We start from the raw sequence: 12,881 nt of genomic DNA on the forward strand, positions 1-12,881 counted from the left end.
ACCGCAACAGCAAGAAAGAAAACCACACAGCCCTCCTAACTTGGCTGTCAGATCAGGAGCCTTGGGGGTAGGACCCTTTCTCTCCTGGCCACCCCTTGGCCACTTCCAGCTGCCTGGGGGAAGGGGTGGCCAGGTTCTGAACCCCAGGAGCCCACAGCACACTGTTCAGGTCAGCAGCCCCTCCCCACCCCTTCTCCACCTTCTGCTTGCCCAGGTGCTCAGCTGATTTTGTCTCCAGGTTGCCATGGGAACCCTGGATGGCTGAGGTTTACCTGAACCTGGCTTCCTGAAGAGATGGGCAAGGCACAGCAAGGGGACCTATTCCCAGCCTGGGCTCCGAACTTCTCTCTTCCTTTGGCTCACAGCCTCTGTCTGGGCTCTGCCTTTTCAGCTTATTGCCTGGCCTTGTCTTCACCTCCTCTCTCCCCAGCACTCCCCACAGCCTTTCAGACACCTCTGTGTGTGTGCACACACATGTGCACACATGCTCAGTAGTGTCCAACTCTTGCGACCCCATGGACTGTAGCCCACCAGGCTCCTCCGTCCATGGACTTCTCCAGGCAAGAATACTAGATCCGGTTGCCATTTCCTTCTCTGGGGGATCTTCCTGACCCAGGGATCGAAGCGACGTCTCTTGCGTCTGCCGCATTGACAGGTGGACTCTCCACCCTTCAGCCACCTAGTCCTGACCGTTTGTTCCACTTGCAAAACAACCCTGGGATGCATCCCCTCTGCACTAGCTTCCTTGCCTCTGGCCTAGTCTCCCTTCTTCAGTCTGGTCTGCACACGACGGGAGCACTCCATCAACCACATCCCCATCTGCCTACTACCCTTTGGTGGGTTTGTGTCCCGAGGACAAAGCCACACTCCTGGCCACTGCCTGCTGGGCTCAGCTTCTCCGATGCCCCTCTCCACCCACTTCACAGGCTGCAGCCACCCTGGGATGTTGGTTTGTGGACTGCCTGGGTTAGTGTGGTGAGCCCTACTTCTAGAACCACATCCCATGCAACAACAGTGTCTTTCTGGAGTTAATGTGTATGCCTTGAAAATGGGGTCCGTGTGGAACTATTTTGAGAAGCTCTTCCTATGCTCCAGCCCCTCAAAATGCACAAGGCATTTTTGTTGCACGTAAAAGCCTCAGACAAGTCCTGTAGTAAAGAAGTCTGTTTTGCTTTATTTAAGCCAGAGATTCCCAGAGTGTTTGCTCATAAATAAGGAACATCTTTGAATAGCTCTAAGAATTAGTCTCCCCGGACTGCAGTTTGAAAAGTGCTGGATGGGCCCTAAAGGATGGTACCCTGTCCTTAACGATCTGGGGTCCTGAGGTCTGCTCCCCCTTGGTACGGAGGGGCCTTCCGTGCGGACATCTTGGCCTTGGAAAGCTGGCCCCACTGTTAACCCTGCTCCCATCTCCTGGCCTGTGAATCGGGTGTGGTTCCTGAATGAGCTTTGTTTAAACCACGCAGTGTTCTTTTAAGATTTGACCTCGTTTCCAACATTTAAAACCTGGGAGATTCCACAACAGTTTCTGAATTTTAAAGTTCTCTTAAAAAAACACAAAACAAAACCGAGGAGACCTATCAACACAGCGTGCATCCAACCATCTGTGGAACTGAAGAATGGCAGGAACCATTTACATGCAAAGCAGATCGGCTCACTCCTGTACCTGCTGAACCCTCACTGAAAACATTCCAGTGTCTGATCTCCGTCAAGGGGAGGGGGGCCCTTTTCAAATGAGTTCCTCTTCACTGGGGTGACCTATGTCCACCCCCTCCACGGCGTGTCTTTCTGCAAAGCATGGAGGCAGGATGGGCTCCTGGAGTGGTCCTCACATCCTGGGAAGCACCAGGTATGCTATGCAAACCAAGTCAGCAAGGTCCAGTGAAGTCCACCCTCAGTGCCCACGTTCTTGGAAGGTGAGGGGCGCCTGAAGGGGGCACATGGGGTGGGGGGCGGTGCTGTGGGGCTAGTGGTGGGAGGCCTGCCCCGGCTCCTCTCACGTTGTCCGCCTGAGGACTTGGCTCATGAGGAGATGCACAGCAGCTGCTCAGGTCACCCTGGTAATCGGAGCGTGCTGGGTGCGAGAATCAGTGCCTGCAGGAGCTAAAACCTGAGAGCAGTGTGGGAGCGACCACGCGGGCACTTCTGAGACTGCTCGCTGCTGCGGAGAGTCTGCTAAAAATAGCTCGTTCCCTCTTGCCTGACACTGGTACCCGGGAAAATGCACTCAGGAGCCGCGGCTGGGGCAACCCCTCCTGTGTTGGCACCGCCTGCTGGGCCCAGAGGTTGAGGGGCAGGGTAGGGGCGGGTGGGAGCCAGGGCCCTGCTCTGGGAAGATGGTGGGGAGCAGAGAGAGCTCTGAGTTGAGGGCTCCTGTCTAAGGGTGGGTGTGGGGAGGGCCTGGCCTGCCACCCCAACTGCCACGCTGTTAGGATAACCTAGTACCCGCCAACCCCACCCCACCGTCAGGCTGAGGTGAGGCACCAGGATGTGTCTGTCATAGGTGGGCTGGTGGGGGGGTGTCAACAGGGGCCCCTCCTCCTAGGGCTCAAATTCTCAAAGTCCCCTCGAGACACCTCTCCCCTCAATGAGGATGTCTGACCCCATCCATCTCCTGCTTTGCCTAGAGATGTCCTGTCTACCTTGAGGGACCCTCGTGTATGTCTTCCATCCTCCAGGAGGCCACCCACCTGGTCCTACTCAAGTCAACAGCCCCTCCTTCCAGCCCATCCCTCTGCCCCCAGGGCTGCCCTTCCCCTAGGGCACCTCAAGATGCTGTGGCACCTTGGACAAGCCACTGACCCTCTGTGTCAAGCTAGAGCCTGCTCTGAGGTCCATCTGGCTGGAGCCCATTGTACCTGCTTTTGTGATATCCTGTAAGTGTCACTATGCCCCTCTAGGGGCCCTAGAACGGCAGAATTGGAGATCTGGGTGTGATCGCTGGTCCAGATGCCTCTCAGAGATGATTGGGGGGCCTCTGCTCACGTGCCTCCTAGGGCAGGGCCCTCACCACCTCCTGGGACAGTTCCACCCTGCCTCTGGGCCCTGCCTCTGCCACAGTTCCCTGGGGGCTGCCTCCAGCCTGGCTGAGGGGTTCAGAAGGGAGTGGGGCTAGATCCAGGACAAGGCTTCAGAGGACAAGCCCCAGGGGCCAACCCCTGCTGAGGCTGGATGTCAGGGAGGAGAGACAAGGAAAGTGAGGCTGGAGGTACTCCCCTAACCCCCTCCCAGCGCAGCGTGGACAGCCTGTTGCTTGTCCTCAGCTGCAAATGGGGCTGCAGGCAGAAGTGTGAGGAGAGGCCACGGAGACACAGGGCTTGGCTGTGGAGGAAAGAGGGTCCCTGTCCCTGCAAGGGGTTGATCAGGCTGGGCTGACCTCTGCGATGGTAGGGGGGCTTCCCTCTCCCATGCCTGCTCCTGAGATGACCCTGGCATGAAACCGCCTTCCCTGCCGTGGGCTAGGATGACAACGAGGGTCCGGGATTTCTTATTTCTCCTGAATTTGGTCCTGAGAAGGGCTGTGAGCACAGAGGTCCACACGTCTTGGCTGCCCAGCTTTGTCTATGCTCAAGACCTGGGGCCTTTGTGACTTGGGGCCTGACTTGTCCATCTGGGCAGGTTAAGAGTTGAACCAGACCAGGTCCAGGTCAGCGGCTGACACACTGGAGACTCCAGTCTCACTAACCTGAGCAAACTTCAGCATCTTGCTTTGTCTCCTTGCCTCAGTGCATATGCCTCAGTCCCTACATATGTAAAACGGGGATGACAAGAAACTGTCTCTCACAGGGCTGCTGTGAAGATTAAACGAATATATATACATAGTGTAGAGCCCAAAGTATGGTGTTACATAAATGTTCATTAGTATTCCCCAGGTCACAGGCTCTTTAGAGAATTCAATAAAATATATAGACTCTTTTTCAGAAAGAAACCTGTACCCACTTGTTCAAGTTGGTGCATAATTTCTAGGGCTGTGAACTCCCGGAAGCTCGCGTGTATAAGCACACGTGACTGAGGCGTTCTGACTCTTTATGTTTTCAGTTGATTTTTTTTTTTGGTTAAATTAACATATGCAACTAGTTTTAAAAGTTCAAAGATAAATGGCTGGCCCTGCTTCATCCCCACCTCCGGCCCAGGCTCCTCCAGAGGCCACAGTCCCACGCAGGCGTTTCCCAGGACATTTCTCTCCCTCTCTGCACCCCGAGTGGTGTCGGGAGCAGGTGGGTGGCAGGTCCCCTCCCTAGTCTACCCCAGTGACCGTGGAGTCAGGCTGTGCCCCTCTGACTCCCTGCCAAGTTCTGGATCCCACCCTCTGAGGGGCTCTGGGGTCTGCCCGGGGGCCTCCCACTCCTGTGCTTCCCCGCCCCCGGTTCCGACGCCTTGCTTGCTCCCTCAGTGGTCCCCCTGCCTCCACCCTTGTCCCTCACTGGTAACTAGAGCAGCTTTCAAGTTGCAGATCCCACCACACCCTCTCCAGCTGAAAACTCCCCAGTGACTCCCCATCGAATGCAGTGAATTTAGCATCAAGGTTGAGGGAGAAAAGGTTATGTAAGATTTATGATGTCTGGGGTGCAGAAAAAGCAAGAATTCTTCCTGGTAAATATGACATCATCCAAAGGGGCCTGGGGTTGGTCCAGGGGCTCGCGGGCACTCCAGGGTGGGGGATGGGGGTAGGGAGGCACCAACTCTGAGAGGAAACCATTTCATGCAAATATATTGAAATGAGGCTTTGGGCTGGTTTGATGAGCTGGCAGGAACAAAGGCTCTGTGATGCTCCTGTCTCCCACCTCCCCAACCAGCTGGCCTGACAGTTTCCTTGGAGGAGTCTGGAGGAGGGGCTGTGGAGAGTGACATCTCAGGCCCTGGACCTCAGGGAATTAGGGGAAAAACCGCACACCTGAGCTCATTCCCTGCCCTCCTTCCACACTGTGTTGGCGGTTATGCTACAAGGTAAGGTAAAGAATCTGCCTGTGATGCAAGAGACCAGGGTTCAGTCCCTGCGTTGGGAAGTTCCTCCAGAGAAGGAAATGGCAATCCACTCCATTATTCTTGCCTGGAGAATTCCATGGACAGAGAAGTCTGGCAGGCTACATACAGTCCATGGGGTTGCAAAGAGTCGGACATGACTGAGTGACTAACACATATTCTACAAGGTGAGATGTAAGCACCCTTTGGCAGGTACAGTGGTTGGGTTTCTGGCTCATATCTGAGTGACATTCTCTTTTCTTTTCATTTTTAAATGGACCTCAGATACACGGAGCTGGGTAATCACAACCCCTGGTTATGACACACTCCTTATTGGCCCATACAGGGCCACTTTAATTAAGCAGTTTGTTTACAATGGTCAATTTTTTTTTAAAGCTGTTCTTTAAAAAAGTATATTTATTAATTTATCTGGTAGTGCTGGGTCTTATTTGCACTTGTGGGATCTTCAATCTTCATTATGGCATGTGGAATCTTTAGTTGGGACATGTGGGATTTTTAGTTACAGCATGGAAATTCTTAGCTGTGGCATGTGAGATCTAGTTCCATGACCAGGGATTGAACCCAGGCCCCTTGCACTGGGAGTGCGGAGTCTTAGCCACTGGATTACCAGGGAAGTCTTACAATGACCTATTTTTGTTTACAATACTATGGTGAACAGGTATGAACTCAGAACTCAACCTAGCATCTATAGCTTTAACAATATTTGCACTGATCTTGTGCTCCTCCTCCCTTATCTTATTCCTCTGCCTCCCTCTCAGAAGGTAATCACAATGCTGAATTTTGTGTTTAACACTATCTTGACTTTAAATATAATTTTATTATTGTATCAGTCAGGATGAACCAGGTTTATGCTGCAGTAACAAATAATCCCTCATCGCAGTAGCTTTACCCAACAGAATTTTATTTCTCACTCATGCTACACGGCCAATGTAGATTAGCCAAGGACATTGCAGACATGGACCCCAGGCACGGTGCAGCCACCATCCCATGAGATTGCTATTCAACACTAAGATCTGGGGTTTGCTTTGATATGGGAAGAGAGTAAGAACTAAGCACCCATACTTAGATTTTCTGCCCTAAACTGACATTGAACACTTTGGTGACATTTCACTGGCCAAAGCTCTTCCCATGGCTCTCCCTAATTTCAAGAGGGCAGGTACCTACCAAGGAGGAAAAATTGGAAGTTTTGTCAAGCTTGGAGCTTGGATACCACAATCACATACCTGTGGATACTGAAATAATATGTTTTCATTGTTCTTTTGTTTTTATTGAGAGATAATTGACATACAGCACTGTGTAAGTTTAAGGTGTAGAACATAATGATTTGATTTACGCACATCATGAAATGATGACCACAGTAGGTTTAGTGAACATCCATCATCTCATATAGCTACAACGTTAAAGAAATAGAAAATTTTTTTTCTTGGGATGAGTGAACAATATGCTTTTGATTTTCGTTGTGAACCTTATAGAAAGGCATCCATCATGTTATATGTGATCTTCTGAGATTTACTTCTTCACTCAACATTGTTAAGTGTTGCTAAGATTTATTCATACGACTCTATGTAGCTGTGACTTCTCCCATTTTATTACAGTTCAGTATTTCATAGAGTGATTCTATCCCCACGTACCCATTTTCCTTTCAAAGGGTATTTGGATTGTTCAGTTTTTGTTTGTGTTTGCTTTGTTTTCTGCTATTACAAACACTGCTACAGTGAACAGTGTCATCTTGAAATTTCGCTTGGATTTCATCATCCTAAACTGTGGACTTTGAGCTACTTGCAGTTTATGGAGCGTTCCATGCAGCTCCTGCTCCAGCCTTCATGACCCCACATCCCAGGTGGTCTGGCCTCTCAGCGATGGAGGCAACTCTGCTGGGCCTCCTCACCTTCCTGCCGTCCTCCCCACAGGGGCAGACTAGTGAGGAGGGCCACCTGGCTCTCTGTCTGCAGTGACTTCTGCTTCTCTAAGCGCTTAACGTTAGGAGGTAGGTCAGTCTACAGCAGGGGACATTGTATCAGTGGTCAGCTCCTTCCTTCCTTTTTTTTCCCCAGTACATACTAGGCTTTGGCTGAGAATCATGTCCTGTGCTGGGTGCTGGAGAAACAGAGACTAACTCATTAAATTACAAAGCAGACATTTATTTTAGTTTATGCGCCAAACTCTGTTGGGCTGAGACTACAGAGAGACCTGTGCTCAAGGAATTCATGGTCTAGGGACGTCCCTGGTGGTCCAGTGGCTGAGTCCACACTCCCAATGCAGGGCACCTGGGTTCGATCCCTGGTTGGGGAACTAGATCTCGCTTGCCACAACTAAGAGTTTGCATGCCACAACTAAAGACTGCGCGTGCTGCAATGACACAGCCAGATAAGACCCAGCGCAGCCAGATAAATAATAAATAAGTAACTATTTTAAAAACACGAGTTCACAGCCTAGATGAGGAAACAGGACACAGACACAGTACTAGACTTGCTGATGTATAAGATGTGCTGCTTTACAAGTCACATCATAAATTCTTGTAAATACAAGGATTCAAATAATCTATTTTTAGTTACATGTATGTCTATGGCTTTATGTCTTCATATCTCTGTTTGTCTAGATATGTATGTATCTATTGTCTATCCATCTAGCGAATGTGATTTTATTTAAGTAAATTCAGCATCCTCTGTACCAGGATAGAATAGGAAATCAAATCTTGATTGGTAGAGTATCATTTTTATAGATCATAAAAGTTTTAAGCTAATATCCATGTTTTAAGTTCTTCTAGTTGGGGGCCACTTAAAACTTCTCCTAGAGAGATGGATAGCTCCAGCTTTTAGCTGATCTTTTGATTTTTCTCTAAGTCCTATCTTCTTTTTTTTTCTATTCTCAGTTGCTGGTGGACTGAAATATCACTACATTCTCTTGGGAAGTTAATAATAAGCTTGACCCTAGCAATGCCTCTACTGCTTTTGACCTATGGCTTACGTTCAAATTGAAAATGCTGGGGAAGTAACCCAGATTCTACCTCTGATTAGCGATGTGGCTTGTTGTTGTTGCTTTAATTAAGGATACCCACAGGAAGTGACACTGGAGCCTTTGCTGTGATGTCTTGGGCTGCCTTGTCCAGCTTCACTTCAAGAGGGTGGTATTATTTTCCTACTCGTGCTCAGCTGCTCAGTCATGTCTGACTCTTTGCGACCCCATGGACTGTCTATCCTTATGATTTCCCAGGCAAGAATACTGGAGTGGGTTGCCATTTCCTCCTCCAGGGGCTCTTCCTGACCCAGGGATCAAACCTGCATCTCCCGTGTCTCCTGCATTGGCAGGAGGATTCTCTACCACTCAGCCACCTGGGAAGCCCCAGTAGGCCCACAAATTCAGCAGCAGAGGTTCCTTGAGGCAGGCATCCAAGGAGATGTGGTTGCCGAGAGGAGGACAGCTGTAACTCTGCTTGTGCCTGGTGGGGGAGAATTCACTGAGATGGTGGCACGTCCGTGGTGCCCTGAAGAATCAGCTGACATTAGCCAGAGGGTGAAGTGGGGGCTGGAATTCCAAGCCGAGGAACAGACTGTGCGAAGGCACAGAGATGGGACAGGGCATAGTGCCTAAAGGAGGCAGCATCAGTTTGGAGAGGCCAAGACAGAATTCATTCAGGGGATGAGCTATGTGCTTCTGGGGACCTTCCCTGTGCTCAGCAAGGCTTCTGGTTCTCCCCTCATTCTAGGGACATGCCCTCTTGAAACTAGGGTGAGGTGGTGGTGCCTTGCATGGCAGCGTGTGATGGGTGTTTCAAAAATTGAGGTATAATTGACAGATAACATTAGTTTCAGGGGTAAGAATTTTTTAAAAGTTGTAGTAAAATACATGTATAACATGAAGTTTGCCATTTCAACCATTTTAAGTGTACAATTTATTGGCATTAGGTACATTCATAATTTTGTACAACTATCACCACATCCATTTCAAGAAATTCATCTTCCCAAACAGAAACTCTGTCCCCATGGAGCAATAATTCCCCTCCCCTTTCCCCCACCTCCAGCCCCTGACAACCACAGTTCTATTTTCTGTCTCTACAAATTTGCCTATTCTAGGTACCGCTTACAAGTAGAATCATACAATATTTGTCCTTTTGTGTCTGGCTTCTTTCACTTGGCATAATGATTTCAAGATTCACCCAGGCTGTAGCACATATCAGAATTTCATTTCTGTTCATGGCTGAATATTATTATGACACAGTGGGGTTTTGACTTTCTCCTGGAAGTATTGACATGCTGGGGAGAGTTACGTAGGATGACAGTGGGTACCTGGTGTTCAGGATGCTCTCAGACCCGTGTGTGGGAGGATGGGGAGGAGGGTGGTAGTCTGCAGGAGCCCGTGGTGATGGTTTGTTTGGGAGTAGAATTATGACCCTTCCAGGCTGATGTAGCTGCAACTCCCTCAGGTAGCTTGTCTTCCCCTCTGAAACCCCCAGGGCCCTGTCTGTCTTCTGAGTATCAACAGCTGAACCGCACAATCTCTGTTATCTGCTAACCTTTGGGTGGGTGACGACTGTGCCTCCAGCACTCCAGGACCCTCAAGCCTGACACCAGTTTCTCCTCCCTCTGTCCCCCACAGCATAGCCCAGTGCCCTGCGGAGGCCTCGGTGGACACAGGAGTTGGGACTCAGGCAGAAGGGACATCGATGGCAGGTGTGGCCCTGGAGGAGTCAGTCTTTCCAGCCACCTACCTCCTTTGGCTCCCAGCCCTGGATGCTCGGGTCAGACTGCATCCCGCTGGAGCTTTCATCTCCAGAGCTGGTGCTGAAGGAGACAGAACAAGCCTCAGGGGTGTCGATAACAGGGTTATAATCCGGCGGGATGAGACTGAACTCTCTGGAGTCTCATAGCATTTTTCCAGCCCCGGCCACTTTATTACCATATCGCTGAGTGATGGGGCTCCGGGGAGCTGTGGTTCCAGCACCCGCTCCCGCACACCCCGCTGACGATTGATCAAGTACAGTTGGGCTGAGCAAATTCATGCTGCTTCCTGCAACCCTGTGTTCTGTCCTCCCCCTTCTTTTCCTCTCTCTCCTGCTCCTTAGGCTTCCCCTCCGGGCAGTGGAGATTTGGTCCCCATTGCAGGGAGGGCCTTGGGGTGAGAGCAGCAGGCTGCGGACTCAGCCCCCCGAATCCTCATTGTGTGACCCTGGGCCTCAGTTTTCTTCTCCGAACAGTCAGGGGGTTGGACCAGTTGTCAGAGGTTCCTTTCAGCCTTGACTACTCTGTGACTTAGTATTTTTCTGTCTTTAAGATTTCAAAGCAAATTGCGAGTATTTTCTTTCAAGAGTGTGACAGTGTGACGGAATTGGGTGGGCATGCTAATTTCTGTCTTTCCTTCAGTCCACAGGAACCCCGGGCAACAAGGACATCCCTCTTTCTCCTCCAGGGAAACGGTACTAGCGCCAGGCCAGTGGCTGGTGACTCGCCTGAAGGTTGTCTTAGAGTCCAGCCCATTAGGTCAGAGCTTGTGGGAGAACCAGATGCCATCCTGATGCAATAAACACGGAGCAGCCCACCCAGGGGGAGGGGTGGCTGAGTAGGCTGGGCAGGGAACCCAGAGCCCACCTCTGCCTCCATCTCAGGCTGGATCTAACTGTGCCCACTCTCATATCTCTGCATGTCTGCTGTGCTCCGGAAGCTCTCTGGGGAAGGACATTTCACAGATGAGGAAATTTACCAGTCTAGAGTTTTATAACCACAATATTGGGCCAAGTCATTCTACTGAGAAGTCATCAGTGATTTAACTTTCTAAGTATGTGGAGAGATTAACTAAAGAACGGCTGGGCCCCATCTTAAGCAGATCCAAAGAATGATAATTTTTTTCACAAGAGCTTTTTCTCTCTCTACCTGGAAAACGCTGGCTCTGGTCTTGTTAGGCAGCCCCTCCTCACTGTCTGCCTGCAAAGGTGAACCTCAAACCCCAGGTGCTGGAGACTGCTCTGTAGATGCATAGCCTCATGTTCTAAGATCTGTTGTTCTCCCCAAGGGAGAGTGAGGGGAGCCTGGACTGCTTGGCAGTATTCCCCAGGGACATTGTCTTTCATCTCTGGCATCTTTTTTTTTTCTTTTTCTATTTAAAAAAATATTTTTTAAAAATTTATTTTTTGTTTTGGCTGTGATGGGTCTTCCTTGTAGCACTAGGGCATCTCTTTAAATGCAGCGATCAAGGTTAGTTTCCCCCTGGCATGTGAAACTTTAGTTCCCAGACCAGGGTTCGAACCCACATCCCCTGCATTGGAAGGCAGATTCTTAATCACTGGACCACCAGGGAAGTCCCACCTCTGGCATCTTGAATGAGATTATATGCACAAGATTGGTCTGATTCAGGCTCAGGGAGGAGGCTTCAAGGAAAGATACTTCACAATCCCCCTGCAACTAGGAGGTGACTTGGGGAGACATGGGAAAAACTGGGGTTGTGGGAGTGGGGTTGGGATGTGGGTTCTGTTTCTGGCTGTGCCACTCACCGCCATTCACAGTCTCTGCCTCTCTGACTCTCAGTGACAGCCCCACCCTCCCCACGTCACTGGGTGTTCAGAGGATGAAATGAGGTAGGAAACCTGAAAGTATTTGGCAAAGATTTCTACCCCTACTCCCTGGTCAAAACATTCAGGCCTGTATTTAAAGTCCATCATCAAACCACCTGAAAAGAGAGAGATCAGATATAATGGGATTACCCAAACAAATTGTATGTTGTTGTTGTTCGGTCGATAAGTCATGTCGAACTCTTTGCCACCCCATGGACTGCAACATGCCAGGCTTTCCTGTCCTTCACCGTCTCCTGGAGTTTGCTCAACCTGGTGTCCACTGAGTCAGGGACACCATCCAACCATTTCATCCTCTTTTGCCCCCTTCTCCTCTTGCCCTCTATCTTTCCCAGCATCAGGGCCTTTTCCAAAGAGGCACTTCACATCAGGTGGCCAGAGTATTGGAGCTTCAGCTTCAGCATCAGTTCTTCCAATGAATATTCAGGGTTTATTTCCTTTAGGATTGCCTGGGTTGATTTCCTTGCAGTCCAAGGGACTCTCAAGAGTCTGCTCCAGGACCACAATTTGAAGGCATCAATTCTTTGGTGCTCAGACTTCTTTGTGGGCCAATTCTCACATCCATACATGACTACTAGGAAAAAAAGTTTGACTATACAGACCTTTTTTGTCAAAGTGATGTCTCTGTTTTTTAATACACTGTCTAGGTTTGTCATAGCTTTCCTTCCAAGGACTAAGCATTTTTTAATTTCGTGGCTGCAGTCACTGTCCGCAGTGATTTTGGAGCCCAGGAAAATAAAATCTGTCACTGTTCCCACTTTTCCCCCATCTGCTCACCATGAAGTGATGGGACCAGATGCCGTGATCTTAGTTTTTTGAATGTTGAGTTTTAAGCCAGCTAAGTGATAACGTTTAAAAACAAATTTAGAAAGTTTTTATAGCATGTAAAGATGTAACTCTGTAGAGCAAATGTGATGAAATAATTTGACTGCTGTATTTCTCTGTTGCTTTTGTTTCCTATTAAAATAATTTTTAAAAATCTTTTCTTTATTGTTTTCTTCCTTTTACTTTCTTTGGATTTGCTGTTTTGTTTTGATTTTTTCCTCTGTTTTTGAATTTAAGAACTTAAGGTGTTTAAAATTTTTCCATGTTTTAATAAATTCATTTAAGATTATACATTTACTTCTAAATATTGCTTTAGCTGCATATCAGTTCAGTTGAGTTCAGTCACTCAGTTGTGTCCGACTCTTTGCGACACCATGAATCACAGCACGCCAGGCCTCCCTGTCCATCACCAACTCCTGGAGTCTACCCAAGCCCATGTCCATCGAGTCGGTGATGCCATCCAACCATCTCAGCCTCTGTCATCCCCTTCTCCTCCTGCCTCCAATCCTTC

The 12,881-nt window shown here is 49.3% G+C and overlaps 1 protein-coding gene across 1 annotated transcript in view; it reads left to right on the plus strand.

Moving 5' to 3' along the window:
* CIMAP1C (ciliary microtubule associated protein 1C) overlaps positions 1-12,526 on the plus strand; it is a 29,227-nt gene extending 16,701 nt beyond the window's left edge. Inside the window, exons 5-6 of the mRNA XM_081551730.1 lie at positions 9,580-9,653; positions 10,344-12,526. Of these exons, the coding sequence (XP_081407856.1) occupies positions 9,580-9,653; positions 10,344-10,503 (234 nt within the window). The 3' untranslated portion in view covers positions 10,504-12,526. The remainder of the gene's footprint in view (positions 1-9,579; positions 9,654-10,343) is intronic.
* Positions 12,527-12,881: the final 355 nt, after the last annotated feature.

Source organism: Giraffa tippelskirchi, chromosome 12 (genome assembly GCF_054371585.1).
Source record: "Giraffa tippelskirchi isolate mGirTip1 chromosome 12, T2T-mGirTip1v1.2.pri, whole genome shotgun sequence".
Classification (NCBI taxonomy): Eukaryota; Metazoa; Chordata; class Mammalia; order Artiodactyla; family Giraffidae; genus Giraffa; species Giraffa tippelskirchi.